Source organism: Leucoraja erinacea, chromosome 38 (assembly GCF_028641065.1).
Source record: "Leucoraja erinacea ecotype New England chromosome 38, Leri_hhj_1, whole genome shotgun sequence".
Classification (NCBI taxonomy): Eukaryota; Metazoa; Chordata; class Chondrichthyes; order Rajiformes; family Rajidae; genus Leucoraja; species Leucoraja erinaceus.
Window position 1 is genome coordinate 2,109,184 of NC_073414.1, and position 25,702 is coordinate 2,134,885.

General features: G+C 50.1%; 1 protein-coding gene across 5 annotated transcripts in view; it reads left to right on the forward strand.

Moving 5' to 3' along the window:
• The window catches only part of clasrp (CLK4-associating serine/arginine rich protein), a 36,514-nt gene that overhangs the window by 2,760 nt on the left and 8,052 nt on the right, over positions 1–25,702 (forward strand). For 4 of the 5 annotated variants that reach the window (XM_055663573.1, XM_055663570.1, XM_055663574.1 and 1 more), the window contains exons 4-18: positions 15–116; positions 3,426–3,505; positions 5,598–5,682; positions 6,814–6,956; positions 9,427–9,523; positions 10,299–10,377; positions 11,363–11,436; positions 12,136–12,177; positions 13,215–13,433; positions 16,430–16,675; positions 17,719–17,922; positions 18,543–18,582; positions 21,928–21,988; positions 23,828–23,886; positions 25,072–25,118. In XM_055663573.1, coding sequence (XP_055519548.1) covers positions 15–116; positions 3,426–3,505; positions 5,598–5,682; positions 6,814–6,956; positions 9,427–9,523; positions 10,299–10,377; positions 11,363–11,436; positions 12,136–12,177; positions 13,215–13,433; positions 16,430–16,675; positions 17,719–17,922; positions 18,543–18,582; positions 21,928–21,988; positions 23,828–23,886; positions 25,072–25,118 — 1,578 coding nt within the window. Of the gene's footprint in view, positions 1–14; positions 117–3,425; positions 3,506–5,597; positions 5,683–6,813; positions 6,957–9,426; positions 9,524–10,298; positions 10,378–11,362; positions 11,437–12,135; positions 12,178–13,214; positions 13,434–16,429; positions 16,676–17,718; positions 17,923–18,542; positions 18,587–21,927; positions 21,989–23,827; positions 23,887–25,071; positions 25,119–25,702 lie in introns of all 5 variants that reach the window. The other variant, XR_008726317.1, reaches the window with a different exon arrangement.

Genomic DNA, 25,702 nt, shown 5'->3' on the forward strand with positions numbered 1-25,702 from the left:
TTTAATCTTTCTAGGATGCCGTGGCAGGGTGATACAAATAACATGATCGATCGATTTGATGTCCGCGCACATCTTGATTATATTCCAGAGTACACACCGCCTTTCCTCATTGCACTGTGAGTATCCGTGTACTGGACTTTATTGGTCACATGTACTGAGGTACAGTCAGTAGACAATAGGTGCAGTAGTAGGCCATTCGGCCCTTCGAACCAGCACCGCCATTCAATGTGATCATGGATGATCATCCACAATGAAATTCATAGTCATAGATTGAAACCGGCCCTTTGGCCCAATATGATTACGGTTCGTTCCTGACAGGCGGTGCTGTCTGTGCGGAGTTTTCCCGTTCTCCCTGTGGGTTTCTGACGGGTGCTCAAGTTTCCTCCCAGATCCTAAAGACATGCGGGCTCGTAGGTTGTGTGAGAAGGAACTGCACATACTGGATAGAATCGAAGGGAGACACAAAATGCTGGAGTAACTCAGCGGGACAGGCAGCATCTATGGAGAGAAGGAATGGGTGACGTTTCAGGTCCAGACCCTTCAGATGCTGGTTCACCCGCTGAGTTACTCCAGCATTTTGTGTCTACCTGCGGGCTTGTAGGTGAATTGGCCGCTCTGTAAATTGCCCAGTGTGTGTAGGGAGTGGATGAGAAGGTGGGATAACATCGAGCTCGGTTGATTTCAGTGGCGGTGGGCTGAAGGGCCTGTTTCCATGCTGTATCTCTAAACTGAACCAAACAGCAGTGACCTTTTAAGTTACACCCACAGGGGGAATAGGATGTGGAGGGAAGCTAGAGCACCCAGGGGAGTACGCGGGGAGTACGAGAAAACTCCACACAGATAGCACGGGGGGGGGTCAGCAGGAGTAAGCCCTGGACTCTGGAGCTGAGAGGCTGCTGGTCTACCACTTTACAGTAGCCCGTTAACATACAAACCAGCGCGTCTTTGGAGTGTGGGAGGAAACACGAGCACCCGGAGAAAACCCACACAGTCACAGGGAGAACATACAAACTCAGCACAGACAGCACAATCAAAGAGCGGTCTCGGTTGCTGTAAGGCGACATCTCCACCATTATTTAGCTTTTAGGGCTAACGGAATCAAGGGATATGGGGAGAAAACAGGAACGGGGTACTGATTTTGGATGAACTGCCATGATCATATTGAATGGCGATGCTGGCTGGAAGGGCCGAATGGCCTCCTCCTGCACCTGTTTTTTTATGTTTCTATCTGCACCCCTACACGGCAGTCTTGGTGGCCGCGGGGGATGTTCGAGGTCTCAGCATTGCCCCAGGTTCCTGATTTATTCCCACACAAATTAGAGGTACAGCACCTCGTATCTATCCTGGGCAGCTCACACAGCAGCGATACGAACACTGATTGCACTCATTTCCCTGGCGTGAAAAAGAGACATCTTCTAGAGGGTTGATCAGGCCCCGACTTGTGTCCCAGCAGCAACCGCCTACGGATCAGCCATCTTAGTAACCACTCTGCAGGGGTTGGGAGACTCTAGTGCGCGGAGGGACTGGGCTCTGTGCGCTGACTCCTGGCCGACTCCTTCTGCGTCTCACCAGGTTCATGGCCTGAGGCAGCAACTCTACCGCCGTGCCACCCTGCCTACAGATTAGTAATTACCTTCCAGAAAAAAAGGAGGTTTTTAACCTGAATAAATAAGTACGTTGGAGGTGCTTGGAACTATCTGGAGCATCTTTAAATCTTTAATTATTCACCAAACATAACAAGGCAAACATTGACCTGGGCTCTGGGAGTGTCGGCAAATGGGCACATCAGTACTGGTGGCGACTTGCACAAGCTTACCTGGATAGCTTCATGCCCAAACACACCTTCTATTAATGTAACCATGTTCAGGTGTGTTTGCTGAACAAATACAGGTCTAGATGTTTTTGGCACCGAAGGGAACCATTCGGCCTGTTGTGTTAGTGCCAGCTGTACACAAGCCACCCCATCTCATTCTGCCTTCCAGCTCTTGCTCAATAGTTTTGTCGGCTACTGCAAATGAAATGGTTCCCGCTGGGACTTTGTGGAATATCCAGCCTGGTCTGAGGTTAGCGTTTGACAGCGCTGGGCCTGTACTCGCTGGAGCTTAGAAGGTTGAGGTGGGGACCTCACTGAAACTTACAGAGTAGTCAAAGGACTAGATGGAGTGGATGTGGAGAGGATGTTTCCATTAGTGGGAGAGTCTACGACCAGACCATCTGACAGTTGTGCCCTCTAGTCTTTGACACTTCCAACCTGAGAAAACATTTCTGAATGTCTAGCTTGTCAATGCTTCTCATTCATGTTATATGTTTGTAATATTTGTCATATCATTGCTGAGGTGACCCGTTGTCTTGTCAAAAACATTTCATTGTAGCGTTGACCCTGTGTTAACCTACATATGACAAATAAATCTGAACTGAACTGAACTGATATACACCCCATAACCTCCCATGCTCCAGGGAAAACAGTCCAACCTCTTCCTGTAGCTGATCCCCTCTAATCCAGGCAGCGTCTGGCAACGACTTCACCCTCTCTAAAGCCTTCACATCCTTCCAGTCATGAGGTGACTAGAACTGTACATAATACTACAGATGCTGCCTTTGAAGCTGCGAATTGACACAAACGTTACAGACAAAATTGCTGGAGAAACTCAGCGGGTGCGGCAGCATCTATGGAGCGAAGGAAATAGGCAACGTTTCGGTCCCGAAACCCAAAGGGTTTCGACCCGAAACGTTGCCTATTTCCTTTGGGTTTCGGTCCCGAAACGTTGCCTATTTCCATCACTCCTTAGATGCTGCTGCACCCGCTGAGTTTCTCCAGCATTTTTGTCTACCTTCGATTTTCCAGCATCTGCAGTTCCTTCTTGAATAGACATAAAACACTGGAGTAACTCAGCGGGGTCAGGCAGCATCTCTGGACAAAAAGGAATAGGTGACCTTTCGGGTCGAGACCCTTCTTCAGACCTGCAGAGCTGCACGCATCAGCACGTTGTCTGCTTGTATTGCCACTTTCAGAAAGCAATGGACACATGTACGGCAAGATCTCTCTGCATATCAATGCTGTTATATGTCTTGCCGTTACCCGTATACTTCCCCCGTACATCCTGCGGATTGTCAAAGCTGCCACAGCCAGACATAAAAACAGTTTTTATCCACAAGTAGTCGCTCTACTCAACAGCCAAAAATCTGTAGCCTCCCTTTGATCTGGTATTTTGTTGGTTCACATGCTTGATCAATGGTGTTTTATCATTAATGTTTCATTATTATTAATGTTTAGTTTTTTCTGAGTCATTCGTAACTGTCACTGTATGTATCATGTTGTTACTTGTGGGCGGAGCACCAAGGCAAATTCCTTGTATGTGAATACTTAGGTACGAACGACGCGCTGTTTAAAAGAGGTTGTTTGGAATATCTCTTCTTGTTTCCAGCTCTCCAGAACTCGACAATGACGAACGGAAGTGCAATTACGAGCGATATCGAGGTCTTGTTCAGAACGACTTTGCCGGCAGTAAGTGTTGAAACGTTTATTCACAGATCGGGCCCCCTCGTCTGTCGCCGAATTTATTGATGTTTTGTCCCCCGTAATCATTCAATGAGTAAAATCCGTGACTTGATTGTATCAGATCAAACATAGACAATGGGTGCAGGAGTAGCCTTCGAGCCAGCACCGCCATTCAATATGATCATGGCTGATCAGCCACAATCAGTACCCCGCTCCTGCTTTCTTCCCATATCCCTTGATTCCGTTAGCCCTAAGAGCTCTATCTAACCCTCTCTTGAAAACATCCAGTGTATTGGCCTCCATTGCCTTCTGTGGCAGAGAATTCCACAGATTCACAACTCTCTGGGTGAAAAAGTTTTTCCTCATCTCAGTCCTAAATGGCCGACCCCTTATTCTTAAACTGTGTGTGCCCCCTGGTTCTGGACTCCCCCAACATTGGGGAACATTTTTCCTGCATCTAGCCTGTCCAATCCCTTAAGAATTTTATATGTTTCTAAATTCCAGTGAATACAAGCCCAGTCGATCTGTTCTTCAGAATCGTAATCGTGATTTATTAGACAAGTATGTTTTGCAACACACGAGGAATTTGATTTGCCATACAGCCTTACTAAAAAAGCAACAAGACACACAACTACATAAAAACATAAACACTTAACACAAACATCCACCACAGCAGCTCCACCACATTCCCCACTGTGATGGAAGGCAATAGTCCTTTTGTTTTGGCCTCCTCCATTGCCTTCGCGGTCAGGGAGTCGATTCCCGCAGCCGGCGATCAAAACTCCCTGGGGTTGAGAAAGAGATAGATCCTAATAATCCTAATTTTGTACCCCTTTTTTTAAATTTATTAGGTGTAGTGTACATTACAGTGTTATGGACTTCGTTAACATAATGCATTTCATATTTTAAACTTTAAAAGAAGAAAAATGAAGAGATTAGATAGGATGAATCTGAGTGCTGAAAGAGTGGTCGAGAGAGACCCTTAGAAACGTAAAACTCGAACAAGAGGTAAGAAGAAAGCAAAAGAAAGAGAGAAAAAGAGAGACGATATTTAAAAGTAAAAAATGAAAAAGATAAAAGGGATATACCTACTTTGTATTTTTAGATAATAATAATAATATATTTTATTGTCATTGCACATATGAGCAGCGAGATTTGTTATGCAGCTTCCATCCGATGTTATAACTTAAACAACTAATAACATTTAGATTTAGATACCCCGAGAAACATGATTTATAAGTCAAGTCAAGTCAAGTTTATTTGTCACATACACATACGAGATGTGCAGTGAAATGAAAGTGGCAATGCTCGCGGACTTTTGTGCAAAAAAGACAAACAACAAAACAACCAAACAAATTATAAACACAATCATAACACACATATTCTTATTCATAATAAATAATAGAAGGAAAAACGTTCTGTAGAGTTATTCCCTGGTGAGATAGGTGTTTACAGTCCGAATGGCCTCTGGGAAGAAACTCCTTCTCAACCTCTCCGTTCTCACCGCATGGCAACGGAGGCGTTTGCCTGACCGTAGCAGCTGGAACAGTCCGTTGCAGGGGTGGAAGGGGTCTCCCATGATTTTGTTTGCTCTGGAGTTGCACCTCCTGTTGTATAGTTCCTGCAGGGGGGCGAGTGAAGTTCCCATAGTGCGTTCGGCCGAACGCACTACTCTCTGCAGAGCCTTCTTGTCCTTGGCAGAGCAATTCCCAAACCAGATGGTAATGTTCCCGGACAAGATGCTTTCCACCGCCGCTGCGTAGAAGCACTGGAGGATCCTCGGAGACACTCTGAATTTCCTCAATTGCCTAAAAAGAACAGTAAAACAGTCTATAAAGTGCAAATGTGTCTGTGCGACGTGCCCATCCAAGGGAGACTGTTCATGGGGGTGGGGGCAACACAGCAGGACCGGTTCAGAGCAGCTATAGCTCTGGGGGTGAAGCTGTTCCTGAGTCTGGAGGTGCGGGCGTGATCAGCCATGATTGAATGGCGGAGTAGACTTGATGGGCCGAATGGCCTAATTCTGCTGCGATGATCACTTGTGACCCGATACATTGCCCGTGTGGGCATTGATCCCATCTGTTCCTTTGTGTTTCAGTTGCGGAGGAGCAGTGCCTGTACCAGATCTACATCGACGAGCTGTACGGGGGTATGCAGAAACCTAACGAGGACGAGAAGAAGAAGTATGTGCAGAATCCAGGGGGAGGGAGGGTGGAAGAATGGAACAGCAAGTAGCTATGCATTGTCTTTGTAGGTTGTTGCCCCGACTCTCTCCCTGGGGCACTGGTAACCAGCCGAGTGGACCCAGGTTTGTGCCGAGCGACTTTAGTTTAGTTTAGAGATACAGCGCGGAAACAGGCCCTTCGGCCCTCCGGGTCCGCACCGACCAGCGATCCCCGCACACTAACACTATCCTACACACACAAACCCACCAGGGACAATTTTCATTTACCAAGCCAATTAACCTACAAACCTGTACGTCTTTGGAGTGTGGGAGGAAACCGGAGCTCCCGGAGAAAACCCACGCAGGTCACGGGGAGAACGTACAAACTCCGTACAGACAGCACCCGTAGTCGGGATGGAAATCACAACAGATTCAGAAGGATGAGAGGGAATCTTATAGAAACATATAACATTTTTAAGGGATTGGACAGGCTAGATGAAGGAAAAATGTTCCCGATGTTGGGGGAGTCCAGAACCAGGGGTCACACACAGTTTAAGAATACGGGGTAGGCCATTTAGGACTGAGATGAGGAAAAACGTTTTCACCCAGAGAGTTGTGAATCTGTGGAATTCTCTGCCACAGAAGGCAGTGGAGGCCAATTCACTGGATGTATTCAAGAGAGATTTAGATTTAGCTCTTGGGCTCACGGAATCAAAGGATATGGGGAGAAAGCAGGAGCAGGATACTGATTCTGGATGATCAGCAATGATCATATTGAATGGCGAATGGTGCAGGCTCGAAGGGCTGAATGGCCTCTACTCCTGCACCTATTGTGTATGTTTCTATGTCTCCGGCAACTGCAAGCGCTGGTAGGGCAGCAACTCTTCCGCTGCACCACCGTCGCCTCCGATGTTACTCGGCATTTGAGTCACTAAACCATCCATGCATCGTACCTCTTCCTGCAATAAAATCCACTGGGACGGCCAGATCTTCACGTGCCGTGAAGGAATCTGTGTGTGTGTGTGTGTGTGTAAATAATTATTATTTTTGTCGTTCTTCCTGAAACATTTCCTGGACAAATCGATCAGCTTGGCCGAACGCCCCACTGACTGACCCGTTTATCCACCTCCCTCCCCCCACCCCCCCACAGGTTGGCGGAGAAGAAAGCCTCGATCGGCTACACCTACGAAGACTGCTCGGTAACTACGGAGGAGCAGCCCGAGGAGCGGGATGGGGAATTCGATGAGGACTCGGATGAGAAGAGTGATTCGGACGAAGAGATACCAGACATAGGTGAGGCACAGGTCCACCACCCTCCACCCTACAAGGGTTTAGGCCCAAAACGTTGCCTATTTCCTTCGCTCCATAGATGCTGCTGCACCCGCTGAGTTTCTCCAGCACTTTTGTGTCCACCTAAGATTGGTATGAAAAGTGCTGGAGAAACTCAGCAGGTGAGGCAGCATCTATGGAGAGAAGAAATGGGCGAGGTTTCGGGTCGAGACCTGGGGAACTAAAAGGGAAGTTTTGTCAGGATGCTGCTGAAAATATTCACCAGTTAATTCATAACAATAAAGGTCACATTTCCAACCCCAGGTGAACACAACAAGCTGGAGTAACTCAGTGGGACGGGCAGCATCTCTGGAGAAAAAGAACAGGTGACGTTTCGGGAGGGAATCCTTCTGGAGTTAACGGTTCCGACCTGAAATGTCACCTATTTTTATTCTCCAAATATGCTGCCTGACCCGCTGAGTTACTCCAGCATTTTGTCTGTCTTTGATATTTAGTTTAGTTTAGAGATACAGCGCGGAAACAGGCCCTTCGGCCCACCAAGTCCGCACCTGACCAGCGATCCCCGCACACTAACACTATCATACACTGAAGAAGGGTTTCGGGCCGAAACGTTGCCTATTTCCTTCGCTCCATAGATCCTGCTGCACCCCCTGAGTTTCTCCAGCATTTTTGTGTACCTATCCTACACACACACTAGGAACAATTTACATTTACACCAAGCCAATTAACCTACAAACCTGCACGTCTTTGGAGTGTGGGAGGAAACCGAAGATCTCGGAGAAAACCCACGCAGGTCACGGGGAGAACGTGCAAACTCCTTACAGACAGAACCCGTAGTCAGGATGGAACCTGGGTCTCTGGCGCCGTGAGGCAGCAACTCTACCGCTGCGCCACCGTGATATAAACCAGCATCTGCATTTCATTCCTAATCAAACAGCTCCATTTTCTTTCCAGAAAAAAAAATCTGAGAAAGTTACTAAAGCTGCAAAGTAAATAATTTGGCAAATCTGAAATATCGCTTATGTTCATAAAGGACAAAGAGGCTGGTTAATTATTAAAACGGAGGAGCCTCAACGGAAATTCCTGCCCGCTGAGCATCAGTCCCCATAAGCACAAGTTGCTAATTAACCTACAGTGGACCTCAAGGTGAATGGATGTTCTGTTTGGTTTTGTCAGGCAGCATGTGACACAGATAAGCGGAGGCAAGGACATTGCTTCAGGGCAAGTCACATTGGAACCACTTCCAAAGTTAGATTTTTTATGTTTAACGTAAGGAGACACAGCAGGCAACTTGAAAGATAGACTTAGAGTCGTAGAGTGATACAGTGTGGAAACTTGCCCTTCAGCCAAACTGCCCACATGTCCCAGTTGCACTAGCCCCACATGGCCCACATGTCCCAGTTGCACTAGCCCCACATGTCCCAGTTGCACTAGCCCCACATGGCCCAGTTGTACTAGCCCCACATGGCCCAGTTGCACTAGCCCCACATGGCCCAGTTGCACTAGCCCCACATGGCCCAGTTGCACTAGTCACACATGGCCCAGTTGCACTAGCCCCGCATGGCCCAGTTGCACTAGCCCCACATGGCCCAGTTGTACTAGCCCCACATGGCCCAGTTGCACTAGGCCCACATGGCCCAGTTGCACTAGCCCCACATGGCCCAGTTGCACTAGCCCCACATGGCCCAGTTGCACTAGCCCCACATGGCCCAGTTGCACTAGCCCCACATGTCCCACTAGTCCCACATGGCCCAGTTGCACTAGCCCCACATGGCCCAGTTGCACTAGCCCCACATGGCCCAGTTGCACTAGCCCCACTAGTCCCACATGGCCCAGTTGTACTAGCCCCACATGGCCCAGTTGCACTAGCCCCCATTGTACCCACATGGCCCAGTTGTACTAGCCCCACATGGCCCAGTTGCACTAGCCCCACATGGCCCAGTTGCACTAGTCCCACATGGCCCAGTTGCACTAGCCCCAGTTGTACTAGTCCCACATGGCCCAGTTGTACTAGCCCCACATGGCCCAGTTGCACTAGCCCCACATGGCCCAGTTGCACTAGCCCCACATGGCCCAGTTGCACTAGCCCCACATGGCCCAGTTGCACTAGTCCCACATGGCCCAGTTGCACTAGTCCCACATGGCCCAGTTGCACTAGCCCCACTTGCCTGCATTAGTTCCATATCCCTCTAAACCTGCCCGATCCATGTACATACTGTACTGTACTGTACACTGACAATGACAATAAATTGAATCATTTCATTTCATTTTTACATAATAAAGCACTTTTGTGTCTATCTTTGGTGTAAACCGTTGGACTCCTCTACTCCAGAAACCTGTGAGGCAGCATCATTGAATGTGCTCAGGACAGAAGCCAACATAAAAAGCAGTCTAGTAGCGTGCTGTTTTGTTTACTATCGAGCTGTTTGGTGCTGGGTGAAGGTTTCTGAATGGTTTGCTTGCTGCCCTCTAGATGTGGAGGTGGACGTGGATGAATTAAACACTGAGCAAACGCTGGAGTTGAACAAACTGGCCACCACCTATGGGATGTCTGAGGGCGACTTTGTCAGGTGAGGCTGATGCAGAATTAATTGATTCTATTGCTCAGTGGGCAAGGAGGATTGGTGACAGACACTCAGCGGGACAGGCAGCATCTCTGGAGAGAAGGGATGGGTGACCTTTCGGGTCGAGACCCTTCGTCAGACTGAGAGTCAGGGGAAAGGGAAACGAGAGATAGATGGTGAGTACTCAACTCCAGTCCAACAGGTAGAGCAATGGGGAAGATACAGAGTGCAGGATATATTTCTCAGCATTGTAACGCCATCAGTTCCACAGACAAAGTCCAATGTCCGCAATGGGGTAGAGGTGAATCGGACAATACCCTAGCTTATGGAAGGGCCGTTCAGAAGCCTGATGCAGGAAGATTATTCCCGATGTTTGGGAAGTCCAGAACAAGGGGTCACACAGTTTAAGGATAAGGGGGAAATCGTTTAGGACCGAGATGAGAAAATTATTTTTTACACAGAGAGTGGTGAATCTGTGGAATTCTCTGCCACAGAAGGTAGTTGAGGCCACACAGTTCATTGGCTATATTTAAGAGGGAGTTAGATGTGGCCCTTGTGGCTAAAGGGATCAGGGGGTATGGAGAGAAGGCAGGGATGGGATACTGAGTTGGATGATCAGCCATGATCATATCGAATGGTGCAGGCTCGAAGGGCCGAATGGCCTACTCCTGCACCTATGTGTCTATAACAGTGGGGAAGAAGTGGGATTGAGGTCGTTCTGGAGTACGTAGGGCGATGTTGGTGGGTTTCATAACCAATCCTGGTGTATTTTTGTTGGAAGGATGCTTCGGAAGGACAAGGAGGAAGTGGAAGCAATTAAACACGCCAAGGCCCTGGAGGAGGAGAAGGCGATGTACTCGGTAGGAACCTTCGTTTGTGAGCGGTGAATGCACGGAGCCTTTTACCCAGAGTGGGGCAATCAAGAACCAGAGGACATCGCTATAAGATGAGGGGGGAAGATTGAACATGAACCTGGGGGGCAACTTTTTTACACAAAGGATGGTGGGTGTATGGAACGAGCTGTGGGAGGAGGTAGTTGAGGCAGGGACTATCGCAAAGTTTAACACTTGGACAGGTACATGTACAGGACAGAGGGATATGGTTCCTGATCACATTGAATGGCGGTGCTGGCTCAAAGGGCCAAATGGCCTACTCCTGCACCTATTGTCTATTGTCAAATGCAGGCAGGTGGGACTTGAATAGAAGTGGCATGTTGGTCGGGGTGGGCATGTTGGGCCGATGGTCCTGTATCCATGCTGCATTGGGCAGCACAGTGGCACAGCGGTAGAGCTGCTGCCTCACAGCACCAGAGACCCGGGTTCCATCCTGACTACGGGTGCTGTCTGTACGGAGTTTGCATGTTCTCCCCGTGACCTGCGTGGGTTTTCTCCGGGCGCTCCAGTTTCCTCCCACACTCCAAAAGCAGGTTTGGCTAATTGCTTGGGTTTGTAGGCTAATTGGCTTCAGTAAAATTGTAAATTGTCCCTAGCGTGTGTATGACGGTGCGTGTGTGCGGGGATCGCTGGTCGGCACGGACTCGGTGGGCCGAAGAGCCTGTTTCCACACTGCATGGCTCTGTTCTGTTGGCTGCGGGCCCACAATGGGCATAAGCTCAGGAGCAGAATTAGGCCATTCGGCCCATCAAGTCTACTCAGCCATTCAATCATGGCTGATCTACCTCTCCCTCCTAACCCCATTCTCCTGCCTGCCTTCTCCCCATAACTTCTGACACCCGCACTAATCAAGAATCTATCTTCCTCTGCCTTACAAACATCCACTGGCAGTGGGCGCCTGGAGCAGGCCCACAACTATGTTTAATTCTCTTTCTGTGTGTATTCCTCGCAGGGCCGAAGGTCTCGTCGCCAGCGGAGGGAATTCAGAGAGAAGCGCTTAAAGGGGAGAAAAATCAGCCCCCCCAGGTAAGCCCCCCCCCCAAATAAATTGTATCGAATTGTACGTAGACAAAAAATGCTGGAGTAACTCAGCGGTCAGCATCTCCGGAGAGAAGGAATGGGTGACGTTTCGGGTCGAGACCCTTCCTCAGACTGATATCGTATCGTGCCCTGTGTTTCATCTCTCAGCTGCCAGCTTTCAGCACCTTAAAATGAGCTCTTCACCATCTTCCCTTTGAAAGCAACAGGGTGACATCGGCCTGGTGAATTTCTTTAATACTAGGACATTGAAAGACAATACGTGATTACAATCGAGCCATCCACAGTGTATTGGTGCAGGATTAGAGGGTTGTAGGAAGGAACTACAGGTGCTGGTTTAACCCAAAGATAGACACAAAAATGCTGGAGTAGCTCAGCGGGACAGGCAGCATCTCCGAGAGAGAAGGAATGGGTGATGTTTCGGGTCGAGACCCTTCTTCAGAATAAGGTGTAGTGCAAGGTAAAGTTCAATCAAAGATAGTGTGAGGGTCTCCAATGAGGTAGATAGTAGTTCAGCACTGTGATGGGATGGTTCAGTTGCCTGATAACAGCTGGGAAGAAACTGTCCCTGAATCTGGAGGTGTGTGCGTTTTCACACTTCTGTACCTCTTGCCTGAGGAGAGGGGAGGGGAGGGCTAGAGGGGTGCGACTCGTCCTTGGTTTGATGCGCTGCCCTTTCTGTTTCAGTTACGCAAGGAGGGACAGCCCAACGTACGACCCGTATAAAAGGTAACTTCATTACGCCTGGCCGATGTACAGGTCAAAGGAGTTCACACTCCATTCCCACGTATTAATGAATTGAAATGTACAGTGTGCAGAAATGGGCAGAAGACATTGAGAAAGAAGGGCTAACTGTGTCCAAAAAGGACACAAAGTACTGGAGTAACTCAGCGGGTCAGGCAGCATCTGTGGAGAAAATGGATAGGTGACGTTTCACAGAGTGCTGGAGTAACTCAGTGGGTGCATCTGTTGAGACGTTTCACAGTGCTGGGATAGCGGGTGACGTTTCACTCAGCGGGTCAGGCAGCAGTGAACTGACGAGTAACTCAGCGGGTGCAGCAGCATCTATGGAGCTAAGGAAATAGGCAACGTTTCGGGCCGAAACGTTACCTATTTCCAGAAGGGTTTCGGCCGGAAACGTTGCCTATTTCCTTTGCTCCATAGATGCTGCTGCACCATAACTCAGTGGGTCAGGCAGCATCTGTGGAGAACATGTATAGGTGACGAACATGTATAGCTGGCGTTTCGGCCGGGACCCTTCTTGAGACTGATCTTACACTTCACTGCCGGCACAGTGGCGCAGCGGTAGAGTTGCTGCCTTACAGTGCCAGAGACCCGGGTACATTTCTGACTACAGGTGCTTCCTGTGCGGAGTTTGCACGTTGATGTGGGACTGCAGGGTGGAACATTGGCATAGCTGAAACAGCCACTGCCTCACTGCACCAGAGCATTCAGCCCATCGAGTCTACTCCGCCATTCAATCATGGCTGATCTATCTCTCCCTAACCCCATTCACCTGCCTTCTCCCCATAACCCTTGACACCCGCACTAATCAAGAATCTATCTATCTCTGCCACACTCCAAAGACGTGCAGGTTTGCAGGTTAATTGGCTTGGTATAAGTGTAAATTGTCCCTCGTGTGTGTGTGTGTGTGTAGGATAGTGTTAGTGGTCGGCACGGACTCGGTGGGCCGAAGGGCCTGTTTCCGCGCTGTGTCTCTAAACTGAACGACTAAACTTACGCATTGACGTTTGCTGATCCTGCAGGTCCCAGTCGGAGTCGAGCTCGGGCACGAGATCGCGGTCACAGTCGAACTCGCCCACGCACGAGGAGAAGATCACCTACATCACGAGCTTCGGCGGCAGCGAGGACGAGAGCGGCGTGGCGGCACAGCCTGGCGTGGTGACGGCCAAGGCTCCGATCGGCAGGCACCGGCCCGTCAACTCCCAGCAAAGCTCTGCCACAGGTCATACCAGCTCCTCCCGGTCGGTACTTTTCAACATCTTTGCTTTATCGTTCCCACAGACACTGCTTGTGCTTCTAGAGGGAGAGCTCACAACTTCCGCTGAAGGAAGCTTTCGCGTCATGTGTCTAATGCCGTCCTCTCACGCGGTGTAGGGATTGCCAGCATCACCCGGGTGGCAGAGGAGGCCAATCCGGCTGCGGCTCATCCCAAGCATGGCGTTTAAAAGCTTAGCTATAGTGGCCTGTCCCACTTTCCCGAGCTATTCACGAATTCTCCTGAGTTTTCAAACTCGCAGAATGTCCATGACGTGTCCGTGGATATTGTAGCGGCTCGTTGTGCCTGACGTAGGTACTCGAGGCTTTTGTTAACTCCTGGACATTTTACATCTTGCTGAAAAACGTCCCGACTTACCTGATGCCCCGAGTACCTACGGCTGGCCGCTACAATATATCCACGGAATCTTACGCCCACCTACCGACTTGTTACGAACATTGTGCGATTTTGAAAACTCTGGGGAATTCGTAAATAACTCGGGAAAGTGGGACAGGCCCCTTTAGTTTAGTTTACGATAGTTTATGTTAGTTTAGGTTAGTCTATATCAGTTTATGTTTAGTTTACATCAAAGGTAGACGCAAAAAGCTGGAGTAACTCAGCGGGACAGACAGCATCTCTGGAGAGAAGGAATGGGTGACATTTCGGGTCGAGACCCTTCTTCAGACAGTTTAGTTGATGTTAGTTTAAATTACTTTAATTTAGTTTATTGTCACATGTACTGAGGTGCCAATCAGCGGAAAGACTTCACATAATTACAAACAAGTCGTCCACAGGATATAAGATAAAGGGAATAACGTTTAGTGCAAGATAAAGTCTAGTAAAGTCTGATTAAAGGTATTCCCAGAATCTTCAATCGTGTGGACATTTAAGGAGAAAAGCCAGGGAGAACCACTTTGTTTTCTGAACTGCAAATGGTCACGCATGTCGGGTCTTGACTTGTGATTTACCTTCAATGCTCTTCCACAATAAAGGCATTAAAAGATGCTGCATAAAATCCAGACACAAAATGCTGGAGTAACTCAGCTGGTCAGGCAGCATCTCTGGAGAAGATGTACAAGTGACGTTTCGGTTCCGAACCCTTCTTCGGACCTCAATCGTCACCTGTCCATGTTCTCCGGAGATTCTGCCTGACCCACTGAGTTCCTCCAGCACATTGTGCCTTTCTTTGGTAAATCAGCCACTGCAGTTCCTCGTTACCAGTGCAGTGTGAATGTAAATGGCACCAGGTTTAGTGCAGTTTATTATTGTCATGTGCCCTGAGGTACAGTGAAAACTAAATGTTTGCGGGATATCCAGTCAAAACGAAAAGACACAATCTAGCCGGCCACAGCGAACAGATGCAGGATAAAGGTGTAACCACTCAGACCAACAAGAGGCGTTCACCGTTAGATGTGATGATAAAATTAGGTCATGAAATCTCTGGGCACTATTTCAAGATTCAAGATTCAAGAGAGTTTAGTGTCCCTGATAGGACAATGAAATTCTTGCTTTGCTTCAACACACAGAACATAGTAGGCATGAATACAGAACAGATCAGTGTGTCCATATACCATTATATAAATATATACACACATCAATAAATAAACTGATGAAGTGCAAATAACAGATAATGGGCTATTAATGTTCAGAGTTTTGTCCGAGCCAGGTTTAATAGCCTGATGGCTGTGGGGAAGTAGCTATTCCTGAACCTGGACGTTGCAGTCTTCAGGCTCCTGTACCTTCTACCTGAAGGTAGCGGGGAGATGAGTGTATGGCCAGGATGGTGTGGGTCCTTGATGATGCTGCCAGCCGTTTTGAGGCAGCGACAGTCCCTGGGAGTTCTGCACAGCATAAAAGCAGAATGTGTTTGCAAAAACTGTCAGGGGAGAGAGAATTAGAGTTAACGTTTCAGAATCGACCTTTCACCAGCTCCCTGTGTGGGTGGGTGTCCAGAGAATACACATTGAGGGTAAGATGGAGTTCCATGGGCCTTTGTGATTCTCCAGAGACAGGGCAGAGCGATGGAAAATGGTGAAGACAAACAGACACAAAAAGCTGGAGTAACTCAGCGGGTCGGGCAGAATCTCTGGAGAGTAGGGTTGGATGGAGACCCTTCAGACTGGATGGTGTTCTGTGAGAACTATTCTACGTAGTCACAAAATGCTGGAGTAACTCAGCGGGTCAGGCAGCATCTCTAGAAAAGGAATGGGTGACGTTTCGGGTCGAGTCCCTTCTTCAGACCCGAGAGAGGTGCCTGTTTTAATGTTTCCTTGAAGATAGACACAAAATGCTGGAGTAACTCAGCGGGACAGGCAGCATCTCTGGAGAGAAGGAGTGGGTGGCGTTTCGGGTCGAGGCCCTTTTTCAGGTCTGACCGAAACGTCACCTATCCCTTCTCTCCAGAGATGCTGCCTGTCCCGCTGAGTTACTCCAGCACTTGGTGTCTATCGTCAATTTAAACCAGCATCTGCAGTTCCTTCCTACACAGAACTCTTCCAAGCCAGGCTAGATGGTGTGTGAAGGTAGACAAACTTGCTGGAGAAACTCAGCGGGTTGGGCAGCGTCTATGGAGCGAAGGAAATGGGCAACGTTTCGGGCTGAAACCCTTCTTCAGTCTGAAAAGGGGTTTCGGCCCGAAACGTTGCCTATTTGAGTTTCTCCGGCAATTTTGTCTACCTTCGATTTTCCAGCATCTGCAGTTAGAAACATAGAAATTAGGTGCAGGAGTTGGCCATTCGGCCCTTCGAGCCTGCACCGCCATTCAATATGATCATGGCTGATCATACAACTCAGAACTTCCTTCTTGAACATAGATGGTGTGTGAACTATTCCATGCAAGGCTCGGTGGTGCCTCCCCCTGGATCAGCGGTGTAATGACATGTCTGTGTGGGTTACACAAGAGAGATGCGGTTGGTGCGTGTGGCCTCGGCTGCTGCCTTCTTTGTTACAGTCGATGTTTTAATGTTTCCTTCTGTTCCCCAGGCGCCGTTCCTCGTCCTCGTCCTCGTCGCGGTCCCGCTCGGGCTCCCGCAGCCACCGGTCGCAGGGCCACCGGCGTTCCACGCGGTATTCCCGCTCCCGCTCCCGTTCCCACAACCGCCGCTACTCCCGCTCGTACAGCCGCTACAGCCGAGGGTCCCGGGACGGGCGGCGATGCTCGCGCTCACAGTCCCGCTCCGCCGACCGGACGCACTACAGCGGCTCCCGTTCCCGCGGCAAACGCTCCAGGTAAACGGCAGCCGGCCGCGCACGTGTGCCCCTTGTCACGCCCGAGGTCATCACAGCACGTGACCATTGACCAGGGGACTCCACAAACTATGGCCCGCGGGCCACATCCGGCCCGACATGAGATTTTACCGGCCCGCTGCAAGCTCTTAACACGGGCTATTTAGCGGTCTCTGTGGTAGCACGGGAACATACATCTCAGTTCGCCGTAGCTGAGGGTTTGCCAGCAGCTGCTGACGGGTTACTATCGATTGTCCCGGGGAGCCAGTGAAGGCCAGCGAAACGCTGAGGCTCCATCAGGCGCTGGTCAGGCTGCATTTGGAGAACCGTGAGCAGATTTGGGCCCCATACATATCTGGGGACAGATGTGCTGGCTCTGGAGAGGGTATAGAGGAGGTTTACAAGAAAGATCCCAGGAATGAGTGGGTTAGCATATGATGAGCGTTTGATGGCACTGGGCCTGTACTCGCTGGAGTTTAGAAGGTTGAGGGGACCCTCATTGAAACTTACAGCATAGTGAAAGGCAAAGATAGAGTGCATGTGGAGAGGATGTTGGAGAGTTCAGGACTAGAGGGCACAGCCTCAGATTTAAAGGGCTCTTTTAGCAAGGAGGTGAGGAGGAATTTCTTTAGTCAGAGGGTGGTGAATCTGTGGAACTCATCGCCACAGAGGCTGTGGAGGCCAAGTCAGTGGATATTTTTAAGGCAGAGATAGACAAATTCTTGATTAGAACGGGTGTCAGGGGTTATGGGGAGAAGGCAGGAGAATGTGATTAGGAGGGAGAGATAGATCAGCCATGATTGAATGGTGGAGTAGACTTGATGGGCCGAATGGCCGAATTCTACTCCTATAACTTGTGACAGTCGTCAATTACAAACACGATCCCCCCCCGTTCTAAACGCTTTCACTGCCTGGTTTAATGGCTGCCCTGTTCAACAATACAACATGTTGCACGTGTAGGTGTTGTTCACTGACCACTGCACTGTGCCGGCCGGTCGGTCGGTGGGAGTGTGTCGATGTTAACGGGCCTGTTCCTGCCGCTCCAGGTCGCGGAGCCGATCCCGCTCGGCCGAGCGTTACCGCCGGAGCAGCAGGGCGAGCTACAGCAGCGGGCGGCGGCGGGACAGCAGCAGCCGGAGCAGCAGCGACAGCACGAGCGACTCTCCCAGCCCCAGCAAGTCCCTGTCCCCCGTCCGGGAGAGTCTGGGCAAGGCAACCGCTTCACCCGCCATGGGCGACAAACTGAAAAGGTACGGCTCTTCAACCCCCCCCCCCCCTCCGCGGACCACCCCCACCTCCCCCTCCCGGACCCCCCCCCACGGACCACCCCCACCCTCCCCCCCCCCCCTCCCCCCTCCCCGAACTACCCACATCCCCCACCCACCCCCCCCCACGGACCACCCCCTCCCCCCTCCCCGCGGACCCCCCCCCACCGCCTCCTCCTCCCTCCGCCCAACCCCACCGCCCCCCCCGAACCACCACCCCCCCCCCCACCGCCCCCCCCCCCCCCTCCGCGGACCACCCACCCTCTCTCTCCTCTCTCTCTCTCTCTCTCTCTCTCCCCCTCTTTCCTCCCCTCTCTCTCTCTCTCTCCTCTCTCTCTCCCCCTCTCTCTCCCTCTCTTTCTTTCCCCTATCTCTTTCTCTGCCCTCTCTCTCTCTTCCTCCCACCTCTCTCTCTGTCCCCTCTCTCTCTCTCTCTCTGTCTCTCTCTCTCTCCTCTCTCTCTCTCTCTCTCTCTCTCTCCTTTTCTCCCCTCTCTGTCTCTCTCTCCCTCTCTCTCTCTCCCTCTGCTCTCTCTACTCTCTCTCTCTCTCCCCTTCTCTCTCTCTCTCTCCTCGCCTCTCTCTCCTCTCTCTCTCCCTCTCCAGGTGTGACACTCCTGTGGGTAAAGAATCCGGAGCTGCCAAAGTCAGTAAGAATGTTATCTCACCTCCGCTAAACACAGCCCCCCTCTGAAAACCTCACACGTGAAACACGCTATACAGCATCCTCAAGTAGTCTTTCTGCAACTGTTAGTGGCTATCTAACCTGAAACTAGTCCCCGAGACTGACTGTGTGTGACTGGTCACCCAGCAGAGTGCACGAGTTTAGCTGCACCCCGACCACACACCGAGAAAGTTCTGCTTTAATAATAAGTTCCTTTGTGTTTCCCAGTGTGTAAAATGTCAAAGCCAACGAGCCCGAGATATCATTTCCTCTTTATTGTCAATGTTGGAATTTTATGATGTTGTTTCATGACTTTACTGTGACGGGTTTTCAATTTGAAACAGGTCGTTCCATCCTCTCCCGCTGTGAACCGCTGGCTGCAACCCACGCCTCCCATTTTGCAAAGTAACACTGTGATACGGTCAATAGACAATAGGTGCAGGAGTAGGCCATTCGGCCCTTCGAGACAGCACCGCCATTTAATGTGATCATCCACAATCAGTACCCCGTTCCTGCCTTCCCCCCCATAACCCCTGACTCTGCTATCTTTAAGTCATATGTGATAGGAGCAGAGTTAGGCCATTCAGCCCATCATGTCTACTCCACCATTCAATCATGGCTGATCTATCTCTCCCTCCTAGCCCCATTCCCCTGCCTTCTCCCCTTAGCCCCTGACACCCGTACTAATCAAGACTCTATCTATCTCTGCTTTAAAAATATCCATTGACTTGGCCTCCACAGTCTTCCGTGGCTAAGAATCCCACAGATTCACCACCCTCTGACTAAAGAAATTCCTCCTCATCTCCTTCCTAAAGGAACGTGCTTTACGTTACAACATAGTTGCTTGTAATTAGGGGAGAGCACTTTGCAAAGAGTATATAGAGTGCCTCTGTTATTCTTTCTATCTAATGTACTGTAATTGCCAGCTATATTTGTGCAGGAGTAGAAACTTGTTATCGGTCTGTTGGTGTTACTAATGCATTGATTACAGTGAAGTTTACCCAGCGATAGGTATTTGACTAAGTGAATATAACCACATCGTGACTGAAACCTTAGTCATTGCCTTAAGCAACATATTCCCATTGTCTCAGGAGGTGGAGAGCCTGAATCAAATGACATAGAAGGAAGCCATTCGGCCCATTAAGTCTATGCTATAGTCTAAAGCATGGAAACAGGCACAACTTGCCCATGCTGACCAAATGTCTTAAATGTTTACGAAAGAACTGCAGGTGCTGGAAAAATCGAAGGTAGACACAAAAATGCTGGAGAAACTCAGCGGGTGAGGCAGCATCTATGGAGCGAAGGAAATAGGCGACGTTTCGGGTCGAGAACTTTCTTCAGACTCGATTCACTGTGATGGATGTTTGTGTTAAGTGTGGGTCTTGGGTTTGTTTGTAATTGTTAAGACTTGAAAATGCAATTTCGTTCAAACCAAGCTGTTTGAATGACAATAAAAGGCATTCTATTCTACGCTATGCGTACAGAAGCACAGCGAAAAGCTTTCTGTTGCGTGGTATCCAGTCAGCGGAAAGACTAAACGTGATTACAATCGAGCCTGAAGAAGGGTCTCGCCCCGAAACATCTCCCGTTCCTTCTCTCCAGAGATGCTGCCTGTCCCGCTGAGCATATTGTGTCTAACTTCGATTTAAACCAGCATCTACAGTTCATTCCCACGCAGCTCTCAGATGTACCCGTAGTCGGGATCAGTACTGGACAGGCTGAGACACGTCACACACTCAAGGATGAGTGCGGCTCTAAAGTTGCCGAAGGGCTGGTTATGAAAGGGACAAGTTTCAGCAGATGAGATGCCTGCTGCTTGCAACAAGTGTGTGTGGTCTCCATGCAAGTGCTGCCACCGCTGCCCTCTAGCTTTGGCTCGCAGCACTGCTGTCATCTTAGAAAATAGGTGCAGCAGGAGGCCATTCGGCCCTTCGAGCCAGCACCACAGCACTGCTGTCATCCTATTGCAGCACAGTTCTGTGGGAAAGGGAACTGCAGATGCCAGTTCACAGAGAATGTCACACAGTGTTGGAGTAACTCGGCCCGTCAGGCAGCGTCTCTGGAGAACATGGACAGGTGACGTTTGATGTCAAGGTCGGGACACGGGTCATGTCTGAAGAAGGGGTCCCGACCAGAAACCATGTTCTCCTGACCACGGATACTGTCTGTACGGAGTTTGCACGTTCTCCCCGTGACCTGCGTGGGTTTTCTCCGGGTGCTCCAGTTTCCTCCCACACTCCAAAGACGTGCAGGTTTGTAGGCTAACAGGTTTGGTCTAAATTGTAAATTGTCCCTAGTCAGTGTAGGATAGTGTCAGTACATAGATGTATCTCCAAACTAAACCAAACTAATGATCTGCCCGACCCGCTAAGTTGTTCCAGCACTTTCGCTAGTTTTTGGCATCTCCAGATAACATGGAGAAGCAATGTTTTTGGTCGGGACCCTTGGTCAGACCACATAAATGTCACCCTCTCCATAGATGCTGCTGCACCCGCTGAGTTACTCCAGCACTCTGTGAAACGTCACCTATCCATGTTCTCCACAGATGCTGCCTGACCCGCTGAGTTACTCCAGCACTCTGTGAAACGTTACCTATCCATGTTCTCCACAGATGCTGCCTGACCCGCTGAGTTACTCCAGCACTCTGTGGAACGTCACCTATCCATGTTCCCCACAGATGCTGCCTGACCCGCTGAGTTACTCCGGCACTCTGTGAAACGTCACCTATCCATGTTCTCCACAGATGCTGCCTGACCCGCTGAGTTATGGTGCAGCAGCATCTATGGAGCTAAGGAAATAGGCAACGTTTCGGGCCGAAGCCCTTCTGGAAATAGGCAACGTTTCGGGCCGAAACGTTGCCTATTTCCTTAGCTCCATAGATGCTGCTGCACCCACTGAGTTACTCCAGCACTCTGTGAAACGTCACCTATCCATGTTCTCCACAGGTGCTGCCTGACCCGCTGAGTTACTCCAGCACTCTGTGAAACGTCACCTATCCATGTTCTCCACAGATGCTGCCTGACCCGCTGAGTTACTCCAGCACTCTGTGTGCATGTTAGAAAGGAAATATTGCTGAATGTTTTGTTGTGTAATAAATCCTTTGTTTGCATTCCTCTAGCGTGCAGCCAACCCGTAAATGTAATTTGAAATGTCGGGACTTTAATATAAATCTCTGCGTTCTTCAGTGTGTGCCGCCTCCCTCCCGCCTCACTCAGCTGCTGGGCAGTGGCGCTGTCCACTGTCCTCTCGAGTCGATGCTACAGTATTTAACACTCTCTCCCTCCTGCATAATTGCCCCATGCAGATGTCTCTGTGTTTCTCTTTCAGCCCAAGCTCACACCACAGGAAAAGCTGAAGCTTCGCATGCAGAAGGCGCTGAACAAGCAGTGTAAGTATGGAGACCCCACCCCCCCCCCCCCCCCCCCCCCCCCCCCCCCCCCCGACACCTTACACTTACACTTACAAATTTCCCAGTTTTCCCACACCAGCCAACAATGTCCCAGCTACACTAGTCCCACCTGCCTGCGCTTGGTCCATATCCCTCCAAACCTGTCCTATCCATGTATCTGTCTAACTGTTTCTTAAATGTTGGGATAGTCCCAGCCTCAACTACCTCCTCTGGCAGCTTGTTCCATACACCCACCACCCTCTGTGTGAAAAGGTGACCCCTCAGAATCCTATTAAATCTTTTCCCCTTCACCTTGAACCTATGTCATTCTTGCCATAGAGGGAGTACAGATAAGGTTCACCAGACTGATTCCTGGGATGTCAAGACTTTCATATGAAGAAAGACTGGATAGACTCGGCTTGTACTCGCTAGAATTCAGAAGATTGAGGGGGGATCTTATAGAAACTTACAAATTTCTTAAGGGGTTGGACAGGCTAGATGCAGGAAGATTATTCCCGATGTTGGGGAAGTCCAGAACAAGGGGTCACACAGTTTAAGGATAAGGGGGAAATCCTTTAAAACCGAGATGAGAAGAACATTTTTCACACAGAGAGTGGTGAATCTCTGGAATTCTCTGCCACAGAGGGTAGTCGAGGCCACACAGTTCATTGGCTATATTTAAGAGGGAGTTAGATGTGGCCCTTGTGGCTAAGGGGATCAGGGGGTATGGAGAGAAGGCAGGTACGGAATACTGAGTTGGATGATCAGCCATGATCATATTGAATGGCGGTGCAGGCTCGAAGGGCCGAATGGCCCATTCCTGCACCTAATTTCTATGTTTCTATGACACCTCACCTAGTCCTCTTCTCCAGAGACGACACCATCTTGTATCTTCGGTGTAAACCAGCACCTGCAGTTCCTTCCTGCGCATAAGCACCCACGTGTTGGGTCGACAGCCCCGTCCGTCACATTGCATCCTGCACGGGTCCCAAAGAGTTGTAGATGGCACGCAGAGATGGCACACACATGTTGGCCCCTGGTTCTGGACTCCCGCAACATGGGGGACATGTTACCTGCCTCTAGCATGTCCAAACCCTAAATAATCTTATATGCCCTCTCATCCTTCTAAACTCCAGAGTGTCTCTAACCTGCTGTAGTCTGCAGTGGGTGTTTGTGTTGGTCGTCCGCAGATGCGGGACTGTCTGCAACGGCTTCACACACACGCACACACACACACGCACACGCACACACATAGACACACGCACACACATAGACACACGCACGCACACACACACGCACAGACACACGCACGCACACACACATAGACACACACTCACACACGCACGCACACACACACACACACACACACACACACACACACACACACACACACACACACACACACACATATACACACGCACACATACACACACACACACACACACACACATACACACGCACACATACACACACACACACACACACACACACAGACACATATATACACACGCACACATACACACACACACATACACACAGACACACACACACGTACACACACACGCCCACACACACACACACTCACACACGCACGCACACGTACATACACACACACACATACGTACACACACACACTGTACATACACACACACATAGACACACGCACACTCACTCCCACTCTCTTTCTCTCACACACACATATAGACACACTCACACACACACGCACACTCTCTCACACACACACACACACACACACACACACACACACACACACACACACACACACACACACACACACACACAGCCCAAAGGTGACCCGCTGTTTGTTTCTGTTGGCAGTTAAGGCAGACAAGAAGGCAGCCCAGGAGAAACAGCTCCAACAGGAGCAGGAACGACAGGTACGTTCCCCGCGCCCCCACACCGTGCCTCTTGTTGCTGTGGGCAAGGGACGTTCAGCACAGGCGTGCGTGGGTGGGACAGGTTTGGAGGGATATGGGCCAAACGCGGGCAGGTGGGACTAGTGTAGCTGGGACATGTTGGCCGTTGTGGGCAAGTTGGGCCGAAGGGCCTGTTTCCACACTGTATCATGATGACTCCACGGTTCACCTACCCCACAGCCAACAACAGACCATTGTGGGCTCTACAATCCTTGCATTTTTTTTGCAAAACTTTCATTCATTTGTTCTATATCCCTCTGTATCACCATCTATATCTCTCGTTTCCCTCTCCCCTGACTCCGTCTGAAAAAGGGTCTTAACCCAACGTCACCTACTCCTTTTCCCCAAGATGCTGCCCGACTCGCTGAGTTACTCCAACACTTTGTGTCTATCTTCCGTGTAAACCAGCATCTGCAGTTCCTTCCTGCACTTACTCACCTTGAGCCTGTTCCTCAATTCAAATACATCAGAGCTGACCTCACAGACTCCGTTAGAGAATTGACTTCTCTAACCTCAAGTGGCCGTCTCTCTCCATCCCTCCACCTTCCCCGATCTCTGACCCGTCTGACTGGCCCCCTGACTACATTTTATCTCTGTTTACTTTGTTGTCACCTTCTCCCAGCTAACAATGACCTATTATACATTTTCCTTGACTTTTATCATGATCATAAGTGATAGGAGTAGAATTAGTCCATTCGGCCCATCAAGTCCACTCCACCATTCAATCATGGCTGATCTATCTCTCCCTCCTACCCCCATTCTCCTGCCTTCTCCCCATAACCCCTGACACCCCAGACTAATCAAGAATCTATCCATCTCTGCCTTAAAAATACTCACTGACTTGTGGCCTCCACAGCCGTCTGTGTGGCAAAGAATCCCACAGATTCACCACCCTCTGGCTGAAGAAATTCCTCCTCATCTCCTTCCTAAAGGAACGTGCTTTAATTATCTTCTGATGTCACAATTTCACACCCTTGGTGGATGAGTCAAGGGGGGGGGGGGGGGGGAGGGGGAGCAGGGGACGAACGATTGAGGGGGGGGGGGGGGGCGTTGAGGGGGGCAGGGTTCCGGGCGGGTGGGGGGCGTCTCGGTCCCCCCCCTCCCGCGGCAGCAACGTAACAGCCTGCCTTCTGTTGTGTGTTTCAGGAGCGGGAGGACGAACTGCGAGCAATGGCGCGGAAGATCCGTCTGAAGTAATACCCCCCTCCCACTCTGTTCAACATCGGTCTCTCCCCCCTCCCCCCCGCCCAACAAATCTCTACAAACTCACCCCAGGGGAGGGGGGGGTGGCACGGTGCCGACCGCTGGCAGCCGGGGCAAACGCCGCTAATCTCCGGCGTGGGGCCGTGCCCCGATCCCACAGGGACGTTTTGCCGATTAGCCCAACTAAGGCATGTCCCGTTCCCCTCCCCCTCCCCCTCTCACCGTGACTCCCTGCCCTCCAGTCACGTCGAACGCCAAGCCCTCTTCTCTCTTATAAGTGATAGGAGCAGAATTAGACCATTCGGCCCATCCAGTCTACTCCGCCATTCAATCATGGCTGATCTATCTCTCCCTCCTAACATAGAAACATAGAAATTAGGTGCAGGAGTAGGCCATTCGGCCCTTCGAGCCTGCACCGTCATTCAATATGATCATGGCTGATCATCCAACTCAGTATCCCGACCCTGCCTTCTCTCCATACCCCCTGATCCCTTTAGCCAGAAGGGCCACATCTAACTCCCTCTTAAATATAGCCAATGAACTGTGGCCTCAACTACCTTCTGTGGCAGAGAGT